Source organism: Myiozetetes cayanensis, unplaced genomic scaffold (assembly GCF_022539395.1).
Source record: "Myiozetetes cayanensis isolate MyiCay16 unplaced genomic scaffold, myiCay2020 scf17, whole genome shotgun sequence".
Taxonomy (NCBI): Eukaryota; Metazoa; Chordata; class Aves; order Passeriformes; family Tyrannidae; genus Myiozetetes; species Myiozetetes cayanensis.
Genome location: NW_026087378.1, coordinates 17,318,464 through 17,331,023, shown reverse-complemented (window position 1 = coordinate 17,331,023; position 12,560 = coordinate 17,318,464). Strand labels below are relative to the sequence as shown.

General features: G+C 45.5%; 1 protein-coding gene across 3 annotated transcripts in view; it reads right to left on the bottom strand.

The window, feature by feature from the left end:
- Positions 1-12,560, bottom strand: part of CTNNA1 (catenin alpha 1) — a 119,997-nt gene that overhangs the window by 19,073 nt on the left and 88,364 nt on the right. For all 3 annotated transcript variants that reach the window (XM_050312319.1, XM_050312320.1, XM_050312321.1), the window contains one exon: positions 4,083-4,239. In XM_050312319.1, coding sequence (XP_050168276.1) covers positions 4,083-4,239 — 157 coding nt within the window. The remainder of the gene's footprint in view (positions 1-4,082; positions 4,240-12,560) is intronic.

Sequence of the window (12,560 nt, the reverse complement as noted above, 5' to 3'; positions counted from 1 at the left end):
GAGCCAGGTGCAATACTGCGAGACTTCTGTAAGTAACCTGGACAAAAATGACACTTGTGAAATCCCTCTGAAGCAACTCAGCCTGAACAGGTTCAGCTGAGGGCAGGATGTGGCCCTGGGAGAGAGAAGCACAGGTTCATTAGTGATGTGCCAAGTCAGTGAACAGGCAGTGAACAGGGGCCTCAGCGAGGAGCACAGAGGGTATTTAAACAGGAGAGTCCTGCGAGCTGCAACAGCCCACAGAACAGGCTTCGGCGTCAGGCCAAAACAGACTGATTATTGCTTCAATTCCTTAATGAATAAATTAAGCCACAGACCATTGAAAAGCCTCTTCGGATTATCCGAACTTTAATAAAAGGCACGGACAAAATGAAGGTGAACATTTAAACGTCTGCTGATCATTAAAGTCTTTTGCAGATGCGAAGTGGCCAGAAAGTCACTTCTAGAGAAAGATAACCCACGGGGCAGCCTGCAGAGGGCCCAGGGAAGTGCAGGGCTGTCAGGTGCATCCACTCTGGTTATACTCTCCGGCTGGATGGTAACAGATAAGATCTGACACCCTGCCGTGTGCTTGTAAATACACACAGTGCTATCTGTCCTACAGGCACACAGACACAAGTGGCTGGCACCAAATGCCATCTGCGGAGGCTGGGGTGGCAGAGCCCAGGAAATGCTCATGTGCAGGTTCACCACCAGCACCTCTGGGGACGGGAGAACATCATCCTGCATCAAAACCAACTCCTCCTGCTGCACTGGAGAAACATCTCATAGCAACAGAAGACAGCAGTGGTGAAGGGAACTGGACCCAACTGTAGAGAAAATGGTGTAGTTGGGAAACAAGGTAAGAGAAAAGATATTTTTTCAATAGGAATGATTTTTAGACCAAACAAGGAAATACATTAAACTGTGAAAAGCTACAGAATAAAAAGTCCCCTGTGACTGTCAATCCTCAATCCACCCCCACCAAACACCTTCCACCTCCACCCACCTCCACATTAAAGGGACTGAGCAATCCCTTTCCAAACTGTCTGTGAAGGAGTCTGGGGGCTACAGGACATCGAAATCTAAGAGCATCAGTCGGGAGATGAAGCCATAGATGCACAGACACAACTGTGCCCCTTTGCTGTGTCCCCTGTGACAGGTCTTAGCAGTTTCCATGCTGGAACCTGTGTTCCACAGGGCACTGCAGGAACCAGGGTGAGTAGCAGTGTCAGCAGACATGGTCATGGAGCAAACACTGGAGTGTTCATGCACTTGGAAGGACAGTGTCCATCTTGTAACGAGAAGGACAATCAGCGGGCCCCGGCAATGTTCATCGGGAGGCTCTTCAGGAGAACAGTTCCACTGAGATGGGCAATCCCTGCCATAAACCTCTGTCAGCAGCAGAGGAACAGAAGGCAGCAAATGGAATGTTTTTTTAAAAGGATTTCAAAGGAGATCCAGGTAATTTCAGAACACTGAATTTGACAATTACATGGTGCTATCAGCAACTGCTCTAAAGAACAGAGATAGCAGGCACACCAACACACCCTGAGTGCTTTGGGAAGGCACAGATAAGAGGGGTAGGAATTACAGAAGGTACAGGAGAGCTCTGAAATGAGAAATAATGAAATAGGCAAAGACTGTGCAGTCAAGAGACAGATGACTGACAAAGCAGAACTCTGTGCATTTACAAACTGCATGAAGAGAGAGAGGAGGGAAAAAACCTCTTAATCATCTTCTACTACAAGTAGGGGCATCAAATGAAGCAAGGAGGTGACACTGCAAAAACAAGGAGGTTCTTCACACAGAGCACACTCACAGCTGTGAATTTCACACAAGAGGATGGAGGTGCCAGCGGTTTATAATGGTCGAAAGAACAACTAACAGCAGCTTAAATGAGAAAGATCTGTCAAGGGCTGTTCAGTAAGTGGCACCTCTGATGCTGAAGCTCCCTGAGCTGCTCATCCCTCATGGCTGGGAGCACACAGGAAAGATCTTTAGGCTACAGGGCTCCTCTGCCATTCATCTCCTGTGAGTCATTCCCAGACCCTGTCCTAACTCAACAGGGCCCCTCTGCTATACCCTTCTTAAAATGCTGTAGCCTGAAACGCTGTGCATCGAAGGATCCTTCTTCTGTGATGTTCTGCTGTTATCTAAACCCAACATCTCTCTCATCAAGTCTTTACTTGTGGATAACTGATACCATTCTGTAGCATAAGCTGAAGAGTGAAGCATTCATTTCATGATGGACAGCACACCACACTGTAGAACTGTGGGGTGGTTCTTACATATATTTATGTATACACACGTAGACTCACAAGGACTCTTTTAAATTCTGCTTACATCCCAGTTAGTAACTGATACAAACATTCTAATAACCCCAAACAGCAGTTGGTATAAATCATATCTGCCACAATTTTATCCAAAGAGGAGTTCAGACTTTTAGCAGATGAATTGGACTTGTGGTACGTATATGGAAAACATTTATCAAAGTTCAAACAAATAATATTTAAAACAATATTTATTGCTTTAATATTTTTCTACCATCTCTTTGATAACATAGCACGTATAAATAATTACTGAATGCATTTGAGCATCTGAAGTAGCTTCAAACTACATTTTCAGGACTTCATTTTGGGTGGTGAACTCTCCCCTGAGCCAGACTGCCACCACCCCAGAAAAGAAACGTTCCCTGCTTATTGCCAAGCCCTTGGAACTCTCCAGAGCACTCCAGTAAGGCCACAACCCCAAAAGCAGAGCTCCCACCTCCTCGAATGGCCTGCCCAAGGATGCTGATCCCTCAGTGCCAGTGCCCTGCTCCCTTTGGAGCCCTGCTCCCTCACCTGCCTGTGGGATGCAGTCCAGCAGCTCCACACAGGCTGTGCTTGCAGGGACTAACAGCTTTTCCTCTTTAAAACCTTTGTACAATCGTGGGAAAGCTCCAAGTGGAGCCTCAAACCTCAGCACACAGCTCCCTCTAAATATATTTCCCCAGAAATAGGCTCCTCACAGCTGTGCCTCTGCAGCTCCTGCTGCCCCAGCGCACACCGAGACAAAGAGCACTCAACTGCCTCAAAAGTTCCTGCAAACTCATTGCAAAGAGAGCTTTTATTCAGAACCCAGGGAACCACAGCACAGCAAGGATGATAATGCAGGTGACTCATCACACAAACACCACTTGGGTTCGGTTTTTTGGTTTTGCTTTGGTTTTCTGTCTTTTTTTTGTTTTTAATAATTAAAAAAAAAATATGGTCTTTTAATTCAGAACCTTAATTTCTCAACTACATTTTCTATGTTCACCTGATACTTCTGACTCCACACATCCTCCTGTGAAACGGGAGGTTTTAGGTCACCTGAGATGCCCAAACCTGCTTGCACCAAGGAAATTAGACCCCCAGTTTGCAGTGGTGATTTTTGAACACTACTGCAGTAACAATTCACATGGTTACATCTCCACATCCTCTGATTAGAGCAGAATTAAAGGACATGGAAATAAAAATGCCTCCATTATTTTTAGGTCACAGCAGCTAACAGTGGGTCTTTATCAAGGATGCTGATAAAATGGATTATCTTGGCAAGTGCTTTGTCATATGCAATTATTAATCTATTATAATGATCTAATCTCTTTTAAAAACTGTTAAAACTTTACTAAAGCTGACCTGGATAAACAGTCATGTTTTCTATATGAACAGTTTTACTTTAATTAGCTTGTATGACCATGGTTTGTATTCAGTTCTGTTTACATAAAAAGAGTCTGAAGTGAACTGAGGGATCATCTTTTTTGTTAGTTCCTACTTGGCCATAAATATGTTCTATTTCCCCCAGAGTTCCTGCTGAGGTTTGTCTGCAGTAGCTAGGTGATAATTCACCATTAGTTCAGCCAGCAACCCCACATCTTGAGACATCAAGTGCCTTCTCCCTGAGCACAGATCTGCTGCAGTCTCACACCTCGCTCAGCAGAGAATGACACTTCCCAGGTGAGATGTACCAACACCACCCCTTCCAAACCCAAGAGGACTCCAGAACATGTCAAACCCGCGGGTTTGTAAGAATAAGCTCACTTAGGAGACTGGATATTTCTGCGATTGCAGCCGGGTTACCTGATACAGCCAGGAAGTCATCAATGGAAGTGATGTCATCCACAGCATCCGTCAGCACACGGACCTGCCTCTCCCACTGCTCTTTGAAGAGATCCATGTTCTCCTGAGCCAGCTTGCTTTGGGGCTTAGCAGCCAGAGCCAGTGCAGCATTAATGACCTGTAAAATACCTCTGGAGTTTTAAAACATATCCCAACAAAACAATTACCTTCTGTATGTTTATCCAATGAACTCCACAGCAAACAAAGCGAGTTTAATAAGTTTTGAGGAACACGATGTTTAAACACAGAAGTGTTTAATTTTGTTGCTCTCACATCCAACTCATACCTGCTCCGACATTTATTATGGTTAGTTATTAGAAGCAAAATCACTTGGCAAGTGCTCACAAGAGCTGGTTTCACCTGTCTTTAACAGCTCATGGTAACAAGGTGTTGCTTTCTGAGTGCAGGCTGTGTTGTTAAGTATTTTAGACAGGATGACATTTAGTACACCGGAGGCTGCATCTCCTAAGCCACTTGCCAAAAACTGAGTAAAAAGGTCAAAAAAGGATTAATCTTGCACAGTCTGAAGTAGAAACAACATGCAAATACAAAGTTTAAGAAAAATTTTGATTTATCCCTCTTTCTTAAAGCTTTACTCGGATTTTGCAACTACTTGTTACATTATCTTCAGATTTCTGCTGTGGCTGTGAAAGAGCCAGGTTAGCCAAGGAACAAGAGGAGATGCTCCATCTGAATATCCCCTACTAATCTGCTTCAGACCCTAAAACCACAATTCACCCCAGATCCTTGTTTTCCTATGCATTTTGCTGTGCCAACTAATTGGTCAGTTAAACGACCACAAAAGCCTCTTTGGGTGTGGGAAGGAAGCAACCTCAACAGCCTGCTCCTGCTGCACTTGTCCCAGCAGAACAGCCTGGAAACACGCCAGGTGTGAGAAACCATCAGCAGTCAGAGCGACGTGACAATCCCAGCCCTGCTCCCCAGCACCTGAGAGTCAGAGCTAATTAACTTCCAGCTTCAAGGTGTAATTTTTCTTCTCTAGGACTGTATTAATTTCACAAAGTTGCCGACCAAAACATGCAAGCACCAGATGTTCCTGCTTTTCCAAAATCTACTTTCTCTACCTGCTTCATTTAAAAGTGTCACAGAGCATTTAAAAAAATATATAACTCACTGAACATGGAAACGATGGTGGTGTCAAACGTGTCGGGAAGGCACTGCATGAATCAGGAGGAGGCTGATTCACCCAAGGGATGCCAGGAATTAGCAGCGACTCAGGAAAACCCACAGAAAAGCTGGGCTGCTCTCCACGCTGCCATCCTGCCTCTGGAGATGGAGGCTGGGAGGTTGGGTCACAAATCAAACCCAGCTCGATGGGTTTGATAACACAGACAAATGGCAGAAGCAATGTGACCTGAGCAGCATCTGTTCAGGGACCTGTGGGGATGCACAAGCCTCTGAACCCTGTCCTGTCCCTCACCAACAGTGTGGGGTCCCCTGTGCTGCTCCCCTTCCTCCAACCAGCCCGAGGTCACCCCTTCTGCACAGCACCTGCAGGAGTTGGGAGGTCCCTCACTGACACTGCCTGTTAAAATCAAGGATGTCCTGAAAACCCCCCTAAAAGTCTTGCAACACCCATGAAAATGATGCTTAAAATTTTAAAATCAGGCAGAAATAGAAGTTTTGGAAAGGTAAATCTGTCCTTTGCTCTAGAGGCCACAACATGCAGCTTTAGCAGGGCTGACAAAACCCTTCACTCTGTGGAAAGCTTGGCATTCCCGTGGGCAAGCCACCCTGGACATGTCTAGCCACCGCCATCTCTTGCCCCTGTCTGATGGATGTAATGAATTAACCACCTATCAATCAAAATCTAGACAGCCAAGGTTTTATGAAGATAAATCCAAACACCAAGTGTTCTGGAAACAGAAAAGATAAACCAGACAACGCTCCTAAAACATGCCCTCAGCTTTGATCCTGCTGGAAGCTGTGACTGCTGAGACAGAGACAATGGTGACACCAAGGGTCAGGACATTTTCTCTGCTCTTCTCTAACTGCCTTGGCCAATAGCAGAGATAAAGTATCCTTCAAGCACTGAGACAGGGCAGCATTAGTGCTGAAGGAACATATGGCCTGCGTCCCTGCGAGATGTTTGTCTGGACAGCAGCATCTGTCTGGACAATTAATCTTTGCCAGCAGTGCATGTCAAGCCCAGATGCCCACGTTAAGCACCTCGTCACAGGTAATGGCAGAGCTGTCATAGATAGAGGGCTCTGCAACTGCCCCTGAAACTCAAACTGTGCATCCTCACCACATCCAAATGCAGCAGGCACAAGCTGCACCATCCTCCTCCCAACAGGCACCTTGTCCAAAAGGGAAAATTTTATTTTTTTATACGTTACAGCAAAAATATAGGGCCAAGGCAAAAGTGTTTCACAAAAATGACCAAACAAAACTGGTGTGTAAGATCTCCCTCACAGGCAGACATGTCCTGCATTAGGAAAGCAATGATACAGACCAGGAAAGCTGGTGGGGGTATTGAAGGTTATCAAGGGATACCACGGAGCTAAAAACAAACCTACAGCTCGGGAAACCCAGCCAGGTATGTGTGTGCTCAGGGAGAAATTCAGGGCAGCAAACACAGTTCAATAGTCCTTTTTTATAGCACATACCCCATCTCAGTGTGCAAAGTGGCTATAACATGCAGCTTTAGCAGGGCGATAAAAGCCTTCACTCTATGGAGAGCTTTGCATTCATGTGGGCAAGTCATCCTGGACGTGTCTCACACCTCTGCTTGAGGAGACGTCCCAGGGATTACTGATAACGCCCTGTACATGATCTATTCCAGTGAATAGATTCTTACAGGGCACTTGGTATCCTGCAAAGAGTGATGGATTTATTTTCCAAAGATGCTTAGAGACATGGGAAAAGGACAGGGATGCTGGGTCTTAAATAGTCTGTGTACAGAGCAGGACTATGATTCCTTTATTATCTAAAAATGAACAGTCAGGGGGAAGAGGGAAGACTTTTTAGGGAGAAGGGAGTGATCACAGCACACTATTACTTCTCCAAAAAACATGAAGCATTGGGCAATTATTTTAATATATGAGTACCTCTCATAGCAAGGAGGTATATAGAGTTAAAAAAATAGGAAGACCGTGTCCAAGCTACCCAGAATGTAGCTGCTTCCATGTAAAACATTTGGCAATTCCAGGGAAATATTCTGTATTTCAGAGCTTTTCAAAATGCTGCCAGAGCGCTGTGATCACAATGACTCACTGAAGTTGTACAAAGAAAAGAATCAAACAGGGACATTTTGAGACTATCCAGAAGGAAATGAAGCATGGCAAGAAAACACACTATTTTTATCGGTGCTTTGTTTCATGTAGCAATTGCACTGCTCCAGTCAGACAGCTCCACGCTCCATAACGCGCTTCCAGAGGCTTCCTTGGAGTGCTCTCCTGCACCTCACAGCTTCTCGAGGCAGCAGCCAGGCCTTGGCAACACCCCGAGGCTGGGGAGGCTCAGGATTCCAAAGGCTGCCAACTGATGTCTCAATCTGTACCTCAAGGCCTCTTCTAATCCCTTGCATGGGAGGAAACTGCTGCTTTTATTCTGGTTTTATTTTCCCTATTGAAACTAAGGATGTCAGACACTGGTTGTATCAGTATCCCTTTGCAGGGCAGGGCTCTCCAAGGCTCCCTGCACAGTGACTCCTCTCTGTGGAGGAGCTACTGCAGCTACTTTGCCCAGAAACTCTTAAAAAGCAGAACTATTCCAGGACAGAAAACACCTGAACCTCAGAAAAGCTTGTGGGAAAATTAGAGCCACTGGATCAGCCAGAATTAATTTTTTTAGGATTAACTTAGGATGGCTTCCTGCCTCACCTTTATAGCACTTCACCTGAAAGACAGAGGCTAGAGGGAAGCTCTTGCACGTAGTGGTGTTCCTACCAAGAACACCTGGCTGGCATGGCCAAAGGAAGGAACACCACCTGGGAAAAGAAAACTACCACCCATCTATCTGCACTGCAATCCCCACTGTTGTACCTTACTCCAGGCTCAGTGCTCCCCAGGGCTGGGACCCACACCCCTCTCCATCTCAGTTTTTCATTTTTGCCTTGGTGTTTTTGATAAGGATCTGCTGCTCTTTCCAGGAGACTGTTCTATCTGCAGCTGATTTAGCTTTGCCTGTTTCCTGCAGGATAGGTTTTAGGATGTTACTGTGCCTCAACAAGGAGGAGTTTTTCAGTTTCACAAGCTCTAAAGCAAACATCCAACCCCTTCCCCTCACTACACACCTTTTCTTTACAACCAGAACATCTGCAGTTCCTAAATAACTCATTTGGGTTGTTTCACAGAAAGTCTCCATTTACCACATTTCTTGTGGCATTTGGGTAATGAGTTGGGAAGTAGCTCCACGGCCTTCAAATTTTGAAGGATAATTTGCACTTATGAAAAAGAAAAAGCTATAAAACAGGCCCCCAGCCATCAGAGGTCATCTCAGGGGATGAGGAAGAAGTGACACACACAAACCATGCCCCCATGGGGGTGTGAAATCAGTTTTATTCAGGAGTACGTGGAAGGGAGCCTGGGGTGCTCCCTTGGGTGCTTGATTTCACTGCTGCCTCACAGAGCACTCCTGTGATAAGGAGATGGAGGCAAACCACAATTCTGGGACCAGATCTTCCCAAATGGTCACCAATTAATTCCTGACCTTACCACCAAAGCTGCCACACCAGCTCAGCCTAGCCAGGATTCTGCCCTTGCCCAGGTGGGGTTTAATGCCTGTATTTATCTGTAATGAAGGGAGCATGGCTTGTTTACTGGCAGTTCATAAGAAGCTGCTCACAATTTAACTTTACATACACAAGATGCCAAAGTTACCTCCACGTCACCCTACTCATGTCTCCTTCCCTGCTCCTAATTGCATTTTGCTCCGAGTGGAAAAAATGGTTTATAAGCAGGACATTTAAGTCGCTTCCAGTTACATGCAAGGCCAGGTTTGCATCCCCCTGTCTGTGTGTGCTACCCCTCCATGTACTTGAATACAGCAAAAAGCACTCTGCAGGCTCTGATGAGCTGAAATGCCTGGGAGCAAAACACACTGCAGATTGTTTTACACTTTCAGAAGCTCTAATGGCAGTGACCAGCCAGTGTACAGAGGCTGATGCACCAAAAGAAGAAGGAAAAGTTTCCTTTGATTTCCAATACTTTGTTCCCATGTATAAAGGCACTTTGAGCACTTTCCTTTCCTGCAAGTTATGCACGGAGTGACTGCAGGGATCTCTGCAGAGATACTCGTGTTGTGGCAGTGCTGGAACGACCCACAGATACACACTGGAATAACACAGAGTCCCAGAATGCTTTGGGTTGCAAGGGACCTTTAAGATCATCTTGTTCCAATGGCAGGGACACCTTCCACCAGCCCAGGTTGCTCCAAGCCCCATCCAACCTGGCCTTGGACACTTCCAGGGATGGGGCAGCCACAGCTTCTCTGCCCAACCTGTGCCAGGGCCTCACCACCCTCACAGGGAAGAGTTTATTTACTATCTAACCTAAACTTCCCCTCTTTCAGTTTGAACCTATTCCCCTTTGTCCTGTCACTCCAGTTCCTGATGCAAAGTCCTTCTCCAGCTTCCTTGTAGGCCCTGTCAGCCCCTGGAAGGTGCTGTGAGGTCTCCACAGAACCCTCTCCCCTCCAGGCCAAACAGCTCCAATTTTCTCAGCCTGCCCCCACAGGGGAGGTGCTCCAGTGCCCTCAGCAACACGACCTTCTCCAGCTCAGCATACTGTCAAAGCAGGATTTGCTATAAAGACCATCTGCATTCAATGTATAGATAATTATCCTATCAACTTCCCCAGACATGGCAAAAAGCATTTTCATTTGTAGCTGAGGACTGATATTGTAGCGCAACTCAAGGTAGACGCTGCAAGAATTTTGGTGCCATTTGTTTTGGAATCTTGCTATATTTTGCATTTTAGTGATTTCAAGTGCTAAAGCTTTGGGGGTTTCAGGGATTTGGTGTCTTTTCTGGAAGCTGTTCTGCTGCTGCACTCTGTGATGAGACACGGGGGCCCTCACCCACGAACACACCTTCTACACAACAACCCTTCTCGGGTTCTTTGCTTCTTTTTATGCATCAGTAACTGCTCAGGTTTCTAACATTGTATCTTTTCTGGTCAGTCCGCCTGTACTGGCATTTCTCCCCAGCAAGGATACAAATGTGTGATACAAATCTGCAACCCAAGTGTTAAGTTTTTAATAGATGCATTTCTACTCAATGCCAATAAAATGTTTCAAGCACCTGTAATTAAACAGTCTGGAGACAGATCTGCTAGTTAGAACATTCAAAAAAAAAAATCTGTCTTTCAAAGAGATGAAAAAAGGGGACAATTGTTTGATGTTAATTCTTTACTGCAATAAAAATTAAGATTTCTCCTTCTCCAACAGCCACCAGGGAACTGGCAGTGACTGAGGGCTCAGGGAGGACAAAATCTCCTGGTCACATTTGGGTTTGGCTGATTTGAGGGGGTGGATTCGAGGGTTTTCTTTGTTTCTCTATGATATTCCAACTTTTAAACAAAAGTTTTTGGAACTCCCCATGGGATTCTTATGCTTTGGTGTTTTGCCTGTGTGTCCGTAGGTGTGATCACACATGAGCCATCTGCCTCATCAGAAATATGTAAGCAGCAAACGGCTTTTCAAGCATTTCAAAACTGGAATAGAAGGATGTGGAACAGCAATTATTACAACAAGATGTTAATATGAGAAGCCAATTTGCTTTTGTTTAGAATGTAACTGAATCCAGGAATTATCTGGAGTCAGTTCAATGGGTGACACTGCTGACCTGCTGCGGGAGGGAGGGAGCATGGGAGGGGTGGGCAGACGTCCTGCCTGGTGTCCTCCCAGTATTTCTAAGGAGGATGAGCTCTTTGGGCTGTGGAGGAGATGGAGAGCAGGTCCTGTGTGCCCACACCAGGGAGGTGCAGCCTCCTCCTGCAGCACACTTCCCAGGAGATGGTCAGACTCCAGGGCAACGGGCTCCAGCTTTAGCTGGCAAAAGCAAACACCCAACCTGATGGGAATTGTACTCCATAATTCCTTTTTAAAACTCCCAGCCTGACTGCACTTTGGTTAGGAGTCTATAGATGAACTTCATGGAGGCTGTAAAAACTGAGAAAGTCAATGTATAGCTGGTAAAAGGAGCTCAAGTGACAACAGACTGTCACATCAAAAGGCTGGAGAATTCTCCTCTCTTTCAAGAGCTGTGCTGGGGCATTCTCACTATTGCTTTTAACACCTACAGCTTGCATGATCAGAAACACTCCCATGGTTTAAGCTCTCTTCTCAGGCATCTTTAATGCAAAATGCTGTTACAAAACAGCCTTAGCAGGCTCCAAAGCAAGTACTTCTTGGAAACAGAGCGCAGAAGCCAGAGTTAGGAGTGAGGCTCCAGGTTTCTGAGATAAACAAAATCTTTCCCCAATTCACCATTGGTAGACTCCGTGTTTAGCAAGGAGGCAAAGAAAACTTCCCCCCGCGCTCTGCCAGGCAAATGCATGCACAGGCAGCTCTTCCAAGCATTTCACAGCAGTAATTTTCCATTTCCATTATGAAAGTCATCTTAGGCTTCTTCCTTTTTTCTTTTTTTTTTTTTTTAATTTTTAATTTAACTGCAGCAATGAGGACTTTAGTTCCTTAATCTTAACCACCTCCAGACTGGCCTGCTGGTTTCCCCACCACCCAGCAAGGCATGGAGCTATGGACAAAGGTGTTTCCCTTCCATGCACAGACTTTCGGCAAGGTATGATCTCAAAAGAAAGAATTCAGGTAGGCTTGTACGTCAGGGCTTCAGCAGGAAAACACCAGTGACCCCCCAAAGCTGCCTGATTTCTCCCCTGCCAACCCAGACTAACACAAATCACCCAGCTGGCTGCTCCAGAGCAGGCACAGCTCTTCCCAACAGCTCCTCCTGAACCGTCAAAAGGGAGCTCTAAATATCCCAGTTAAGTCTTCAACTTCCCATTAATTTCTATGCTAATTGGCTGGGGACCCACAAGCAGGAAGGATGATGTTACTCCTGAGGAAGAGCTGATTTCCAGTAACAAAGCCACGCTAAACAAATCAACTGTTTGCTTCTGTAGAGACTTTTGAATGAAACATTTTTCAGCATCTTCTTTATCCTCAAAGAACTAGATTTCAAACATGGGAATGTCTGAACCCAAGGGTGACACTGGCAAGGACTCACTGCTTGTCCATACCAACAAAACTTCCAGGTTTTCCCTGGCCAATTTGAAGAGTTGCCTGTTTCTTACTCTTGCTGCCAGATCAATGGCTCCTGATGGCAAGGGAGTGAATAAAGGCTCTATTTGAGATACAGTTTTTATAATTAACTCTACAGATTGATTTCTGCAGAAATCATTCTTTAACCAGGAATTCCCTACTCTCAGAATGGCCTCCACTCAGCTAAACTATTTA